The 16350-nt window shown below is 49.7% G+C and overlaps 2 protein-coding genes across 3 annotated transcripts in view; one reads left to right on the plus strand and one right to left on the minus strand.

Annotated features, from left to right (window-relative positions):
* The window catches only part of PTCD3 (pentatricopeptide repeat domain 3), a 37595-nt gene extending 35689 nt beyond the window's left edge, over positions 1-1906 (minus strand). The window contains exon 1 of the mRNA XM_090035350.1: positions 1750-1906. Within this exon, the coding sequence (XP_089891476.1) occupies positions 1750-1895 (146 nt within the window). The 5' untranslated portion in view covers positions 1896-1906. The remainder of the gene's footprint in view (positions 1-1749) is intronic.
* Positions 1907-1985: 79 nt separating this feature from the next.
* POLR1A (RNA polymerase I subunit A) overlaps positions 1986-16350 on the plus strand; it is a 71125-nt gene continuing 56760 nt past the window's right edge. For both annotated transcript variants that reach the window (XM_090035348.1, XM_090035349.1), the window contains exons 1-7: positions 1986-2124; positions 2449-2653; positions 6969-7118; positions 7196-7303; positions 10928-11013; positions 11139-11248; positions 12831-12917. In XM_090035348.1, coding sequence (XP_089891474.1) covers positions 2048-2124; positions 2449-2653; positions 6969-7118; positions 7196-7303; positions 10928-11013; positions 11139-11248; positions 12831-12917 — 823 coding nt within the window. In that variant the 5' untranslated portion in view covers positions 1986-2047. The remainder of the gene's footprint in view (positions 2125-2448; positions 2654-6968; positions 7119-7195; positions 7304-10927; positions 11014-11138; positions 11249-12830; positions 12918-16350) is intronic.

Consider the following 16350-nt stretch of genomic DNA (forward strand, 5'->3'; position numbering starts at 1 on the left):
CAGTTTTGTAATGGTTTTTAGGAACACACAAATCAATATGCATTGCAAAAACAAGTTTACAGGCAGCAAGGAACTAGAGCATTAACAATAGTCAGTAACTGTTGCCAACGTCTGAGGTTTTTTTTCCTAAAGCTCTAGCTGCTAGAATTGGCCAACTAAAAGGAGACTCAAATAATTAGGGGGGTAAAAAAGCACTGTGCAAGTTTTTGGCCATTGTGGCTGCAGCAAAGAAGCTTGAAAATACACTCATAAAGTTCAAAAGCAGAAGGCAAAGTGAAGGGAGAGACTGGCCTCATGGTTTTGTAGAGACTTTTCCCAAGGTCTGTTTATTTGTTTTGCATATTCAGCAGGGCAATGCTGCCTACGTAAACAAAAGCTTTAAGCTGGAATATCTATATACAGCTATATATCTATAGACAGAAGCCAGATGAACACTGTCATAGACCTAATAGAAAGCTCTCAGAAAATGAACAGACTGAAAACCCCAGGTGTAGGATCTTTATCTGCTCTCCTCTCTGTTGATGGGTAGACACTTTGCGCTCAGGCCCGATGTGGGTGGCTTGCTACAGACACGAAGAGCCATCCTCTACTGCAGGTCTCTCTCGACTGCGCTTAGTTTTCTGCCACAATCTAAATGCAGAGCCATTCATACCGAATCTCTACAGGCCTTTCCACGTGTTCAACATAACCAGACAGAAACCAGCTCTCAAGTTCCTCCATTTTCAAGCACAAACTCGATAACTGGCTGGCTCCTTTCATAGCTGGAGAGTCACTTCTGGGGTGCAATCATTATTTTGGATGTGGCAGGTAGAAATTTACTGCATAATAAATTGCGTAATGCATGTCACATGTAGCAGAGTCACACCTGCTCCAGTCTAAACAAATTATTTCTGCTTAGGGATGGACTTGTAACCCTGGCCTTGCTGCAGGGTGGGGGTGACACAGGTTCCACATTGGCTTTAACCCTGCAGGAACCTACACATGCCTAATTGCATGCAGAAGGGATCAAATTTGGTGAATTCTAGCCGATTTTGGATTACAGACTTCATTGCTGAACAAGAAAGATTTCTATGCCTCCCTGCCTGCCATCTGACACCACTAAGGAAGACATCCTGCTTGATCTATGCAGCAAAGAGCAACTCACAAAGATGCTCTCATGGACCCCAAGGGACAGATTTTCCCTCTTCAGCTCCCATGTGCAAAAATGAAGTTTATTTCCGACCCATGGGGACTTTTTACTATCCTTAATTTTCCCTAAGCCCAATAAAGAGTGTGAGCCCAAAAGCTTGTTGATGCCTTTTCAAAAAAAAAAGTATTTTTCATCTCTGAACCAACAGTTCAAGATTTTTGCATTTCTTCTTACAGGCAGAACAGCACCCCAGCCTGCTTCACATCACCCAGCTGGTGCTGCAGGGAGCACCACATCATTCTCAAAGCGGCTGCACACAGCCGACCAGGTCTCTCTGAAGCCAGGGGAGTAGCAGACGCTCAAGTCCCACCGACAGCCCCAGCCGCGTCTCGAACTCGGCTCTTCCTGTAATAGGGACCGGTCTGCCTGGCCTCGGAGCGCGCCCGGGGCCGTCAGGACGCATGCGCAAACCTCCCCCGCCTCCAGTCGCACATGGCCAGCCGCGCAACTTGCGACAACAGCCGCTACCGCCCAAGCTTCGTGGCGCATGCGCTACTGCTCAACCATCCCTGCCGGGGTCCCCGGCTCCCCGCTTGGAGCCGCCAGGCCGCGACCCGCACCTGCCCGTCTGCGCCCTCCCGGAATCGGGCGCCTGCAAACGGCCCCGTCCGCGGACCTGTCCCGCCTGCCGCCACGACACAGCACCCAACCACCGCACCGCCATCTTGGCACCCCGCACAGTGCAGGCCGGGAAGGGCGGTACCATTCCTTCGGGGAGATACCATTCCTTCCCCCCCTCCCCCGGCACTTGGTATGTTCCGGCCCCTCCTCTTTCTTCTCGGCCGCTCCACCACCGCGTGGCGCAGCTGTGAGTACCTCGGGCCGGGATACTAACAGCGCCGCGAGCGGCCGCTCGCCATGGCGCTGCCCCGAGAGGTGCCGTGGCGGCGGCTGGCCGGGATCTCCTTCGGGATGTATACGGCCGAGGAGCTCAGGTGAGGAGCAAGCTGGGCGCCCCTCCACTTGGCGGGGACTACAGTTCCCGATATGCGTTGCACCGCTCCGCGGCTTTCCCTGGCGGGGCCTTTGCGCGGGGCATGCTGGGGCGTGTAGTCCTGGTGTGGAGCTGTGCAGAGCACGGGGATGAGCCCCCCCTGCCCTCAGCAGTGCGTGGTGCCGCTCTAGTGGGCTGGGTGTTGGGGGTGGGCGAGGCAAGACGCTACCATTCTGGCGGGTGGGGGGCGGGTGAGCCCACTTAAAACCTAGGCAGGGGGCAAGGGGAGAGGCTTGGGGTGCTGATGCTCTGTCTTGATCTTTAGGAAACTAAGTGTGAAGGCCATCACCAACCCGCGCTACCTGGACAACGTGGGGAATCCCGCTGCCAACGGGCTCTACGACCTGTCTCTTGGCCCGCCAGACTCTAGAGAAGCCTGTACCACCTGCATGCAGGACTTCGAGAGCTGCCCGGGGCACTTTGGCCACATTGATCTGCCGCTCACTGTCTACAACCCGCTGTTCTTTGATGTGCGTTCAACTGGGGGTGTAGTCACATGTCTTTGCTGTCTAGATACCCCTGCCTGCCAGGAAGAGCCCGGCGCAACCCCAGCCCTCAGCGGCAGCCCACCCTGCCCCACATAGATCCGGTCACGCACACATACGTGTTCTCCTGCTGCAGGAGCTGCCCTGCACACGGCTCAGTCCTATGCCCTGCCCTGGTGGGGCAGCCCCTGCCACGGCCCCGCTCCCACCCCCACCGCTGGGTCAACCTGTCCTTACCTTGTGTGCAGATCCCTCCTGGGGACTGTGCACTAGCCCTCTCCACTCCCCCCAGATAAGCTGCTTGCAGCTGTGTCCCACACTCTACCCTGGCTGTGCAGCCTCAGCCCCGATCCCTCCCTCACTACGGGGTCCTCAATTTGCACCTCCCTCCCCCCTTTAAAACAAGAAGAAAATATAAGGGGGTACTTGAGCTGGATATTTGAGAGAAGAGGTATACTTGTTTAAAAAAAAAAAAAGGTTGAAACCCCCTGGTCTAGATAATCTCTGGAGGTCCCTTTCAGCCCTACTGCTCTGTGATTCTGCGATACTAAGACTAGCCAAACTTTTCACGTGAAAAGAGAACTTAGTAACAAGAACAGGAGTTGAGTATTACCTGCTACCTCACAACAGGGAGTTGTCTTTATTGAGGAATATTTCAGTGCAGGCACAGAGAAGTTAAATCGTAAATAGGGAACACTGGAATTTGTGCCAGAAATGTGGTGGCTCCTTTAATTTTGCACTTCCCCATGTGTGCCCCTGCTGCTGACTGGTGGAGGGGCCCTGTTGGCCTTGCCATTCACTTCTGATAGGGCAGGAGGCAAACTGCAGTTTTAAATATGACCCGGGTTTTGTCTCCTGACGGGTCAGTAGCAGGCAGTGGGGCTGTTGGGGCTTCTCTACCAATCAACTGCAGGAGGCAAAAACCACAGTGTATTTAAAACTGAGGTTTTTGCCTCCTTGCCAATTGGGGGCAAGCAGTGGGGACCTTCTGTCAATCAGCCGTGGGGTGGTGTGTGGGGAAAACTAAGATTAAAGTATACCATATAGTGTACTTCTGGCACATTTTAGGGGTCCCTAACCACAAGAAGCACAGAAGTCCATAAAATGGATGTAAATCAGTAGTCAGCAGTGTTTTCCAATAGTGAGCTGGAGTGACCCAGCTTGGGTCTGAGGCCAGCTAGTTACCATTTTTGGCTACCCAGCCATGGTACATCATGGCTCCAGATGAAGCCTGTGTGCTGAATGCCACTGAAGCCCTGGGTCTGTTGACCAGGTGAAGATCATGGGCACACGGATTGAGATTTTGGGGGCCAACACCGGTAGCTGATATTTAAGGAGGCACATCAGTTAATACTGATCTAATACAGCTTCCATCAGGTGGTAAGTCCTGTGTGGTAAAAGGGGTGGGGGGGGAAGGGGCATGGGGACAGGGCTCAGATCAATTCCCCCCACTGTTAGGGAGGGGGCAGGGGATGGCACTGCCCAGCAGGGGTGGGGGAGCATGGAACAAAGGTGGGGGGGGGGGGGGCAGTGCCTTGCACCCAGGGAGGGCAGGGGCAGAGGGGCATGTGCTCCCAGATCTGCACAGCGCAGGGCAGGTGGGCTGCAGCTGCAGGGTGGAGCCAGAGCCAGTGCTGCGCGGGGCTTTTCTTTCACCGCAGCTCTGCTCCCACCACCTGGCACAGCCATGGCTGAATGCCCTGCCTCCACCCAAGCACTGGGAAAAGCTGGGGTGGCTGCAGCTTCCTCCCAGCACCTCCAGAGCCCGCTTTGAGTCCAGCCCCTGGCAAGAAAAGCCCCACGCAGCTCCAGCCCCGGCTCCACCTCGCAGCTGCAGCCTGCCCTGCATAGATCCAGGGCCACTCCCCCCTTGTCTTCCCGGGTGCAAGCAGCAGTGGGAGCTGTGTCTCTGTCCTACATCCCACCCCCCCACCCCAGCTGGTCAGCTCCTGCCCTCTTCCTCACTGTGGGGGGCATTGATCTGCCAAAGTTTAGGCCCCATTGAGCTGATATGCGATATAGACAATTTTCTTTATAGCAGTACTGATCTGATATCAGACCAATGTATTGGTGTTTTTCTATTGCTAACCTCTGACTTGAAAACAATCTAGCCAATAATTTGGCCGATAAATGCCCCATGCATGCATGTAGCTGCAGTGCAGCATGTAGGTGGTGAGAAGCGCAGCTCAGCAGTTTGGAAGGCTGCGTGCAGCTGGTAAGTCTGGTGTGACAGGGAGGGGGAAGGGAAGGAGTGTGGGAGGACAGATTAAGACCCCCACGATGAGGGAGGGAGTGGGGCTGGGGCAGGCGTGGGACAGCCATATCCCATCCAGGGTGGGAATGGCGCTCCCACCGCTGCCTCCCACTCATTGCTCCTGCTGTTTGTCCAGAAGGTTTGGGGGGGGGTGCCCCTGGATGTGCACAGGGCGGCCATGGGGTCAGGGATGTTCAGGCTGGGGCTGCATAGGGCTCTTCCTGGCTGGGCTGGGCTGTGTTGCTCTCAGGGCAGGTGGTGGTGGCATCGGGAGGGGAGGTTGGGGCAACTATGGGGGACCCAGCCCAGTCCTCTCCTCTCCCTATGTTGGGAGGAGCCCGGTCCAGCCCACAGCTGCAGCCTGCTCTGCTGCACGCAGATCCAGGGGCATGCACCCCCCCAATACACACCCAGGTTGTACACAGCAGTGAGAGGCCCCCCCTCCCCATGTCCCGGTATGAGCTCTGGCTCTATCCCCCATCCCGGCTGCTCAGCCCCTGCTCTGGTTCCACTCCCTCCCTTACCACAGAGGCCTGGATCTGCCCCCCCATGCCCCTTGCCTCCCCCTTCCCCTTCTGCCACAACAGACCAGGTGGACACAGCTTTTCAATTTCTAATACCAGCCCGGAAGCTTGGATTGGTATCAGCTGATATACCTCCTTAAAAATTGGCTATTGATATTGGCTCCAAAAATCTCTCAGTGCACCACTAAGTACTACTCTCTTAAGTATGGAGAGTTTTCATTACGCTGCTGTTATCCAGGGATTTCAAAGAGCTTTACAGGCCGTAAGGGATTATCTGTGCTTGGAAATTTACCTAAATAACTGTTTAGCATAGTTACTTCAGTGCAGTCCCATGTGGCGATTATTTTGGAATAGCTACTTCAGTAAAGTCTAGTGTAGACAAACTCTGAGGCCTAGATGTTGCTATACACTGGGCATGTTTACATGTGCATTAATGTGCCTTTTGTAACGCGCATTAAATTTAGTATTAATGCGCATGAAATTCTGTATCTCCAATGTGGGGTACTAAATGCAGTAACACATTTGAATGCTTTTTATTGACGCTTAATGTGCAGTAGACTATTTTATTGTGCATTAGCGTAATGTCATGGTTTTTCATGTGACGCTTTAATGTACAATAAAGTAGTCTAGCATATGTAATGTGCCCACTGAGTGTCTTGTGGAAGAGGTGCTAAGCAGGTGGGAAGTACAGAATATGATGAGTTTAACAACCCCTTTTTTCCTGTTGAAATCACTCTTCTGAATCTATGAATTCTATTTTTTGAAACTGGGATGTTTGGTGGAAACGCACCTGTTTCAATCAATACCTGTCAAGAAGGGGACAAAGTGAGCTATCCTCCCCAGCAGCCTGCTAATACAGAGTACTCATGTCATGATATGGGTATCCCTGATTCAAAGTAGGGATTTGTATCTGGGTTGTATCTGTCAGGATTAGACCATATCTCAGGATGGGGCATATCTAGACCAAATTCAGATGTCACAGCATCTTTGAGTGCTGCAGCTAATTCAGGCTCAGCAGATGAGTGTTTTCCTTAAACTAACTTTCTGTAAATAGGCTTTGAAGCACAATATTTCCCATCAATGCCTTTTTCTTCTTGGCCAGGGTATGGAGGATCTAAGTGTGTGTGTGTGTGTGTGTGTGTGTGTGTTTTGTGTGTGCACATGCTTGTGTGTTGGGGGAAGAAATTAAAAGAGCATTAATAAAATGGAATGAGGCTATTCTGTTCCTGTCTGCAGATGAATGGATGCATGGAGAAGTTAGTTCTCAGGAGTGGCCTTAGGACTTGAAGGAAGATTTTCACTTTTTGAAAGCAGTGCAGATTGAAGACTTTCAGTATCGGTGTCAAGTAACTTAAAATTGTTATGACATCATCTTCATAGTTTTTAGTAAATGTACTTGTGGTTAGATGTAATGACTAGATTAACTTCTAAATTGGATTGGGGTCTTCCATAAGGTCTATGTAACTCTTCTGCTTCCCAGGCTATTCAATCTACCAGACTAACTCTTTTTTCCCCTTTTCAGAAATTATACTTTCTCATCCGTGGTTCTTGTTTAAACTGTTGCTTGCTGACGTGCACCCGAGCAGTGGTTCACTTACTGCTAAGCCAGCTGAAGGTCCTGGAGAAAGGGTTGCTTCATGCCGTTTATGATCTTGAAGCTGTCCTAAATAGGGTAGGTAATTCCTCCATTTTGAGTCGGCAGCAGTAGAATGGCACAAGGGTGCTGATTTCCTCTCTTCTGTCATTCAGTTTTTAGATGAAAATGCAGATGCAACTGGTCTAGAGATTGAAGAAGAATTAAGCCGCCACGTGAATGAAATGCTACAAAACAACCAGCTAGGAGATCAGTGTTCAAATGTGAGTAGAAGTGCAGTTTCTTTGAGTCTTGGATTTGCCAGATGTGTTTTTAAGGTTATTAGAAGAAACTGGGTCATGGGCTGCTTATTTTTCTGATTTTTGTCAAATTCTGCTGTATCGAAAAAAGGAAGAGACTTTTTTCTGAGCCAGTATTAACCCAGGCATGTTCAACTTACTTGGCCTGTGGGGCTTCTTGCGTCCCGATGATCTACCTCTGGTGGCAGCTTGCTAATGCAGCTTCTAGAGCAGCTTGTGTTGGCCTGGCTTGAACCCCGGAGGTGAACAGTACCAGCGCTGCCGGTTTGAGTTGCCAGTGGTGACTGAAGACCCCAGGTTTGGTAGTAGACAGATTGAGCGCATCCAGACGAGCCCGCACATGCCTCTTGCAGCATCTCAAATTCCTTTGAGATGCTACAAGAGGCACATGCAGGAACAAGAAAATGTTCTCTGCGCTGCAGATTTGCAGCATGGGGACAAAATTAGACCCCTGGATATCCAGGGGTCAAAAAAACCTGGAGAGAAAAAAACGGGGCAGGTAACTGGAGGCTAGATCCTCCACAGAGACACTTTGGTAGCAGCCAGAGCATCTCTGTGGTTGGCCTTCATCCTGGTGCTGAAGCACGCTGCCTGCCCAGGCAGGGGAGGCAACATGCCAGCTGCAGGGAGCTGGACCCAGGCTCCAGTGCAGGTAAGTAAGGGGTGGGGGAGGACCCTTGCTAACCCCACTCACTCCCCCAACACCCCCATCCCTGCCATGCCTGGCCCCATCCCCCACCTGCCCCCTGAGCTCCCTCCACCCCAGCATCCCCACAATAAAAACAACCCCCCCCCCCCCGCACTCACTGGCACTCGGCTGCCCGTCGGGGTCACTGGGCGCCCCCCACACAGCGTGGGGCTGGGTGACAGCCCCGTTGGTCCACAGCCCCTGCTTCTACTGTGAACAGAAACTCTTTCTTTTTTTTGAAGTGCCGGAGGTTGGGGTGGGGCAGCCATCGGGGCGGGGGGGGGTGCTGCAGGAGCCAGTGGGGGATGGGGCCAGGCGGGGCAGTAATCTGGGGGGCAAGTGGGGGTGGGGCGTGTGAGCCCTGCGGGGGGGGGGTGGTAGCCTCTATGGGGGCCTCTTGGCCCCTGTGGGGGTGCTGGGGCCCCTGTGGGGGGCAGCAAAATATACAGGTATTTCACTTTATGATGACAATAGAGACAGTGGTACGCTTCCAAATTGTTTTAACACTGTAGATATATCAATGAAACATTACTCAGCTGATCGTTATGTCTTTGTCTCTCGCTTTCTCTGTATATATAGTGGTCTTTTGTTTTGGAGGAACATGGATTTTGGGGTATTTTACAGAGTAACTTCGGGATGTTTTTATCAGAGATTTTTCAGTTTTCAAATAGGTAACACCAGAATTCCTGCTAGGGAGGCCTATGGCAGGACCCTGCCTGCTCAGAGCTGGCACCTTGGACCCAGCTGGAGGTGGCAGATTTCCTGGCTAGCTGGCTGGCCAAGAGGACATGCTTTGACAGTTCAAAGCAGGCCACGACACCTGGAACATCTGGGCAATAGCACACATGGCAGTAGTACTGCCCAAAGGCCAACTTCGCAGCCATATTCCACTGGCAGCTGGCCCAGAGGGGCAGATGCCTTTACTGGCTGTGCAGTCTACATCTGGGTCTAGTAGGTGTGCAGCAGGTCACAGCCAGGCAGCAGCCCCCACTGTCAGACTGCTGCAGTGGGTAGGGGGTGTAGGGAACATTCAGGGCTGCTTCAGCAGTCCAGCTGGCACAAGGGGTAGTGTCCCCAGGTAGCAGTTGGCTGGGCCCCAGAAGCCCTGAGAGCAAGTAGCCTTGAGCTACTTGACAGGGCAGCTTTTTGTACTTCTGGGGACAGCACAGGTGCTGGCCCTAGGCTGCAGATCCAGGAGGAACCAAGCAGGGTTATTTTGCCCCAAGTAGCAGAATTTGCCCCACACTAAAGTGCATGTCTGCGCATGTGCGCCAAGGCAAAAAGCCCTGGTTCAAATTTGCACTGCTTCTATTTGAGCTGCTGCAAGCGCACATGCCTGCATGTGTGGATATGCCCAATGGGGGCAGACTGAGTGGTAGCAGCATTCACCCCCTGGGTTCCTCAATTGCACCAGCACAACAGCTCTAGCAGCCACACTGACCTGTCCTGTTAGTTACCACTTGGGCAGTTTTGCATTAACCAACTGCTTGTCTCTTATAGTATTGCTCTCTTCCCTCCTTTTACCTATGGCATGCTGTGGGGCGGTATTGGTATTTTAGTTATGTGCCTTGTATGAGGGGTTTAGAACTGATGACTGGAGAATCCTTGAGTAAATGGTTGCTTGGAGCTGGAGCTGCAAGGGCTGCTGGAGGTCCTGTTCTGCACCAATATAAAAGATGACCTCTTGCAGTCAATGTTCATAGTGGAGCTTGGAAAACTACTCTTTGCGAGGCTAACTGTTAGCATTTCGGAAAAGGTGAGGTTGGTTTGTTTTTTAGGGAAATATTTTGATACTCATGATAATATCAAATCACTGAGAGAATAATAGTGAAGCTGACTTCATAAAATTTAGTGTGTGTGTGTGTGTGCGCGCACACTGTTTATTTAAAAAAAATCAGAATAAAAAAATGTTATAGGCTTGTTTTAAACAGTATATTCAGTCTGAGATTTTAACAACCTGTGTTAAAAACTTACTTTATTTAAATTGAAAGATATTTAAACAGCTCATTTGCTTTCCAAGTTTGAAAGAACATCGGATCTTTAAAGGGGGAGTCAGTGATACGTGCCAAGATTCAGCATTTGAAGCAACTGATAGCTTTTGATAGTCGCCTCTCCCACTGAGAGAATCCTTCTTTTCATTTCAGAGTGTTCTTCTAGTTCAGTTTTTTGATTGATTCATTCTAATATAAGAAACTGATTAGAAATCAAGCCTTTTCTACTTTCTTCAGCTCCCAGCTAAGAATAAAAACTAGACATGAGAGGAAGTAACTGTCCAATTCTAAAATCATGAAGGACAGAGATCAAAAGCAGTTGATGCAATTTGCAAACAATAGTTGATGCGTCTTCCATTTGACAAATAGCTTAGAAATCGATCCATAAAACAATTTTAAAATGGATTGTGCATTTTTATGGGAAAATTATTTTTCCCATCCAAATGTCACTCCACGCATAAAACATGCTAAAATAATAATAGTCTAGTAAATGACATGTTAGATTGCTAAAATGGGAGAGAAGACTTCCAAAGTTAACTGGAGATGCTACCTAATGTCCTGGGCTTGATTTCCTGTTTCCATTCCTTAAGCCACCAAGTGTTGGAGCCCCAAGGAAATGGTACACTTGTGCCTACTCAGATCTTGGGGAATGACTGCCATCACTCAACAATTCCTTCAGCTTGGAAGTTGATTAAAAACTCTCCAGAGTCATTAGGTCTCTGGAGAACATAAGAGTATCTGAGTAGGTGACTGAAGCATAAATTAAATCTCATCAAAGTATGTGTGTTGAGCTAATAGCTGCTATTATGCAGTGTTGTAAAAACTGGATTTTACATGTATGTAACATTGTTGCTTTTATTGTCATGTATTATAATTATAATGCTTTTGTTGTCTTTTATTCCCACTCAGGTAAAAAATGTATGTGAGTGTAGGAGTAAGCTGATTGCACAGTTTTGGAAATTGCACATGACTTCAAAGAGGTGCCCAAACTGCAAGTAAGTGCAATTGGAGACAAAGCAATTAGTTTTATGAAATTGTGTCTTGTGAGGTGAATAGTTAGTTATATGTACACTGCAGACTTAACACTGGTTTTCACCTTTTTCTTTCTTTTGATTTTAAGAGCTAAAAGATCACTGGTTCGAAAAGAGCATAACAGCAAATTGACAGTTACCTATCCTACTGTGGTACGTCAGAAGTCAGGCAAGGAGGCCATTGTGGAACAACCAGCAAGTAAAGCATTTTATTTTGTGCAGATAATCTTACACTTGTATTCTTCACTGTGTTTAAAGCTCACTGTGGCTTAAGATCCACTGCAATAGGTAATTTGCACTTGTGCAGCTTCACATGAAAATGAGATCTGTTGTTTGCTGGGAGGGAGACTGGGACATGAAAAATATTACCTTTTTAATCTGAGTTTTAGCCAAAAAGTTTCCTTTAATACATCTGGCTAACTTTGGAGACCAAAAGATTTCCCAGAAGAGAGATGAAAATTGACACCCAGAGATTCAGGTTAATTTGTCTGTGAAAAAATATTAATCTGTTTTGTTGTAGTACAGAAAATGGTGTTTCTGCAAAAGTGTGGCTAAGTCAGTAATTAAGCAAGTGCAGTGGAATTCTGTCTATGGTAGTTAACTCAACTGAAAGGGCATCTCACCTTTACAGCCAGGGACTGAAAGGTCTGTCATCTTTACCAAAGCTGCAAGTTGATTATTACTCCATTGTATTGGATCTGTGAACCTCATTGGAAACCTAATATGTTTGTTTGCCTGTGGTAGTCCACTAGATCTCTTCACCCTTTTAACTGTTAGAATGTACCATGCACCTATCTGTACTTCATAATGTGTGCATGTCAAACTTGGCTTTTTTTCAGTTCTGTTGCTTAGTGAGTGTCATGGCCAGGGATCCGGGTTTTCTGTTTGCTGTGGAAAAATGCTAATTTTTCTCCTTTAAAGAGGGGAGGGTAGCAGGGGGGGCCATCTGCCCCTCCCCCCAAGATTTCTGTGTCTGCAGCAGGGCATGGGGCTTAGGGCTGCAGTTTAGCAGGACCAGCTCCAGGCAGGAGCTGCTGCCTCAGCCCAGTGGGCAGGACCCAGCATGGGAGGGAGTGCAGTGTCATGGCTACCAAAGTGAGGCATCCCCTGCCCACCCAACAGCATCAGGGGGGCACAGTTCTGCTCCTTCCTGCACTGGGTGCTGCCCACTGGACAGCCCGGAGGTGGCACTGGTGGTGGTAGTGATGGTGGTGGGGAGGAACTGCAGGGGAGCCCAGATGTGGACTCCAGGTGGCTGCGGCAAGGGGGAGGCAGCCACTTTTTCCTCTGCCTAGCAGCAGTTTCTACCCATTTGCTGCTGCCATTCATATGCAGGTAGTCCAGGGTAGGCATGGGGCAGTCCAGGATCATGTCTGCGTGTGTCGGTCCCGGCTGGTCCACTCTGGCTCGGGAGAGTCTGGAACAGTTGCAGGGTGCGCTGGGGCCAGGGCTGTATGCTCAGCTGCTGCTAGTGGCAGCGACGGGGAAGAGTTGCAGTGCACATGGGCTCCAGGCTGTTGTTGGGAAGAATGGGTGGGGGGTTGCTGATCTGCCCGTAGCAGCTCCCCAGAACTGCCTATGTGCTCCGTGGGCCTGAATAATTGCCTATCCCTGCTGTAGATGCAGCAGGTTGTGCTAAATCAGTTGTAATTTTTGAGGATTTCCACTTTTTGGTTCCTTTCTTTGATAGAAATGGGCAGAACTTGACTTTCACAATTACAGTGAGCAAAAGGTTTATTTTATAATAATCTTTGTTTTCCCTCTCCCTCCCAATTTCTCAGCCATAGATGAGTCTCATATGGGGAAAAGAGGCTACATGACACCTATCAGTGCCAAAGAACATGTTACAGCTCTGTGGAAGAATGAAGGTAACTGCTAGACCAAATTTATTTTGACTATCTCAGTGGTTAGCAAAAAGATATCTCAATATGCCATTTATCACTCCCTTTTTCTTTACATCCCCATCCAACTTTAGGTCTGCATGTTCTCATCACGTAACTTTCTCTGCTGTGAACTCCTTACCAAATTTACACTTTTTCCCAGAATGTGCCTTGCATCCAGATACAGATAGATTTTGCAACAGAGGGGCTAAGTTCTGTGATGGTGGAGGGCTGGACTGACCTATTGGCTGATACCAGATGGTGGTCCCTACAGCACTTGCTCAGTGTTAGCAGAAAGGTTGTTCTGGATTTCCATAGTTTCAACACATTACAAACCACCAAACTACCTGTTAGTAACTTTTCTTGATGCTTTTCTGGGATAGGGGTGGTGGGAGGGCCGAGATGCAGGGGGAGGAATGGGACAAAAATTTGGGGAGTGGAGGAATGGGGCAAAAGTTTGACTTGCTTCTGGTCTGGCACTTCCATTTTCCCCTTTGGAGATTTGCAATCAGCTAAGAATAGTCAGCCTTCATGTGGTAGATGTCTTTGTTAAATTGCTAAAGGTTCTGAATTTCTAATGGGTAAGAAGGCTTTAATTCTGTACAGTATCACAGTTAACACTTCTTCCTTAAAAAAATAATACTGGGATTTGGCTGGTGTGTTATAATAAGTTAAAGGCAATGCACTGAAAAATGGGGGTGGGGAGAGATAGGCAGTTGTCTAAATTCTTGAATCCTGTCCATCCTGTGTTTTTGAGTAAAGTAGGGATCATCTGGAAAAAAGGTATGAGGTCATGCAGTTGATTCTGGCTGATGGGTGAAAAGATGTGACACACACTCTGTCTCCCCTCCCTCCCCAACCCTTCCTCTTCCTACTTCTTCACTTTTATAGCCATAATAAATAAAAAAAAAAAAAGTATAGTAAAGAGAACTGAAAATGTTCCCCGTGTTTAGCTGCTTGTATATTCTTGTAATAGAACCGATTTTCTATTGTACTACCTATCCTAGAATGAAGCTCTGTTCTTCTAGACCAGGGGTGGGCAAAATACAGCCCACAGGCTGGATCTGGTCTGCCCGCTGACTGGATCTTGCTCGCGGCTTTGCCCACAGCGCTCCGCGTGGGGCTGAGCCCCACCCGCTCCTGCTGGTGCAGCATGTGCCATGTTCCAGACCGTGCCTGCTGGCCCAGGCCCCAACCAGCAGAGCTGTTGCCTCTGCTGTCCGGCCCAGAGTGGTGCAGGAGGAAGAGCCACTGCTGGAAGCAAGGGGAGCAAAGCAGCACCTGGTCAGCTGCAGCTACACCGGGAGCAGCCGCACCAGAAGCTGTGTGCGCTGGTTGGGGCCTGGGCCGGCAGGGCTGTTCTGCTCCCCTCGCCTCCAGTGGTGGCTCCTCCTGCTCCTGCCCCTACCCCTGCCCCTGCTTCACTGCTTTGGGTCTGGGGGGAAGCTTCAGCTAGGTGGCTTTTGCTTCAGTGCATGGGACTTCGACTTCTGGTTGCCTTCGACCCACTGCACCCGCCTGGCTTCTGCTCCTGAACACTGCTCTCCACCTGTCCAAAGCCCCGTAGGGAGTTTTGGTGAGTTGTTGTGCAGAGAGCGAGGGATACTGACCGAGCATACATCAGCTCATCAGAGCTCCCTACGTGTCCCTTGGGTCCAAAATAATTGGCCGCCCCCGTTTTAAACATTTGTAGAAACCTGCAGTAATAGGCTGTCCCTGCCCTAACAGACTCAGTCTAATTAGACAAGGCATATTGGGAAATAAGCAAGGAGGGGATTAGCCAGGGCATGCAAAATATGGCCCATGGGCTGAATGTGGCCTGCTGAGAGATTTTTATCCAGGCCATGGAGGGTTCCTTGACTCCACCTGGCCCAGCACAGGGGGCCAGCCCACAGTGGCACATCAGACTGGTCCTGTCCTGTCATCCTTAGGCACACGGCGGAGCAGAGGTGGTGCAGTGGCTGGTCTCTCTAGCTAGCTGCTGCTGCCAGTCCGCCCTGCATCTGCTGCTTGGGGCACTGGACGGCAGTCGTAGGTGGGGTCTCCATAGAGACCGGCTAAGAACCGCAGCGGGTAGGGCACACTTGGCTGGGTAGGTGGGGCAGGGAGCGGCATCCAGGAACAGTATGGGCAGGTGGGGACTGGGATCCCAGAGCCGGGTTCTGGGGCAGAGGCACAATCCACGTCCCCACAATGGGTGTTGGTTCCATAGGCAGGGGCTGGCTGCTGCTGGCAGAACTGGCATCCTTTGCAGCATATGCAGGGGGTGCATCGTGCTTCTACGCTGGGCCCTGACTCCACACTCACCACCCTGTAGCCCCAGTCCCTGCCAGTCCATCCCATTCCTGGGCACTGCTCCCCACCTGCCTGCAGCCTTATCCCATCTGCCCAGCCAAGCGTGCCCTGCCTGTGGGAGTCCAGGGCTGGTCTCCATGGAGACTCCGCTTTATCCAGTGCCCCTGGTGAATATGGGGTGGATGCCCTGGGCTGGCTAGGATCAGTTGTCCCCCTAGCCTGCAACAGCTCAGTGAAACTCCTTGAGTGGCCCTCCAGCCCAAATAGCTTATCTTGGGGGTAGGCAGTTAAATAGGGAGGTGAAAGGGCTCTGGAAGGGAAAGGAGGTAGTTGGGAGGGGGTAGGGAAGAACAAGGTAAAGGTCAGTTGTGGGGTGGAACTGAGGTAAGGAAGGGGAAAAAAGGACGGTTGTAACAGAAAAGTCCCCCTCAAAATTGTTGCATCACAGTTCACTGTCTTTGGGCATTTGTGCCTTGTCCTGAAGGGCTTGCTGGTACTCAAGAGTCTCTTCTTTGTTTGAAACTGTCCAGTGAAGTCTGACTGGTCCTAATTTAGGCTTTGGAACATTACCATGTTATAAATATTTTATTAAAGGGAATCATGTAACTAAGAGTGATAGTATAAAGTAGCCTCTCCTCAAGGGGAAATAAATTAGAGATATGGATTTGGCCTAAATTCTAGTGTTTCTTTATAATGTTTTCTTAAGTAGTTTGGAGGTTTTTGAGGGAGGAGAGCTGGTTTTGTTGCGGGTGGAGGGTGTAATGTGAGTCTAGCAGGGACTGTATATATGAGATGGGATGAAGGGGAGAAGAGAATATCCCAGGAAGCAGACTGACATCTGTTCTGTTCAGGCATCTCTTCAGAGAGATGCCTTGAAAAACCACATAGGATGTCATTAAAATGAAATAATACCAGCTAGAAAAGTTTACTGTTGGCTCTGGTAGCAACTAGTAGGAGCCCTAGAAAATGCAGTTTTAAAAAGTCCCAGGAATAATGACTAACAAATGGACTGACTAGAAAATAAATCATTTCAGTAATCTGTATGATGGAAGCTGTCAACGTTCTTAATATAGTTAACCCAATGACATACCTTTATTTAATCTCCAAAAGTAGTTGTGGGTTTTTG

This window comes from Crocodylus siamensis, chromosome 2 (genome assembly GCF_052110815.1).
Source record: "Crocodylus siamensis isolate JL-2025a chromosome 2, ASM5211081v1, whole genome shotgun sequence".
In the NCBI taxonomy this organism is placed as follows: Eukaryota; Metazoa; Chordata; order Crocodylia; family Crocodylidae; genus Crocodylus; species Crocodylus siamensis.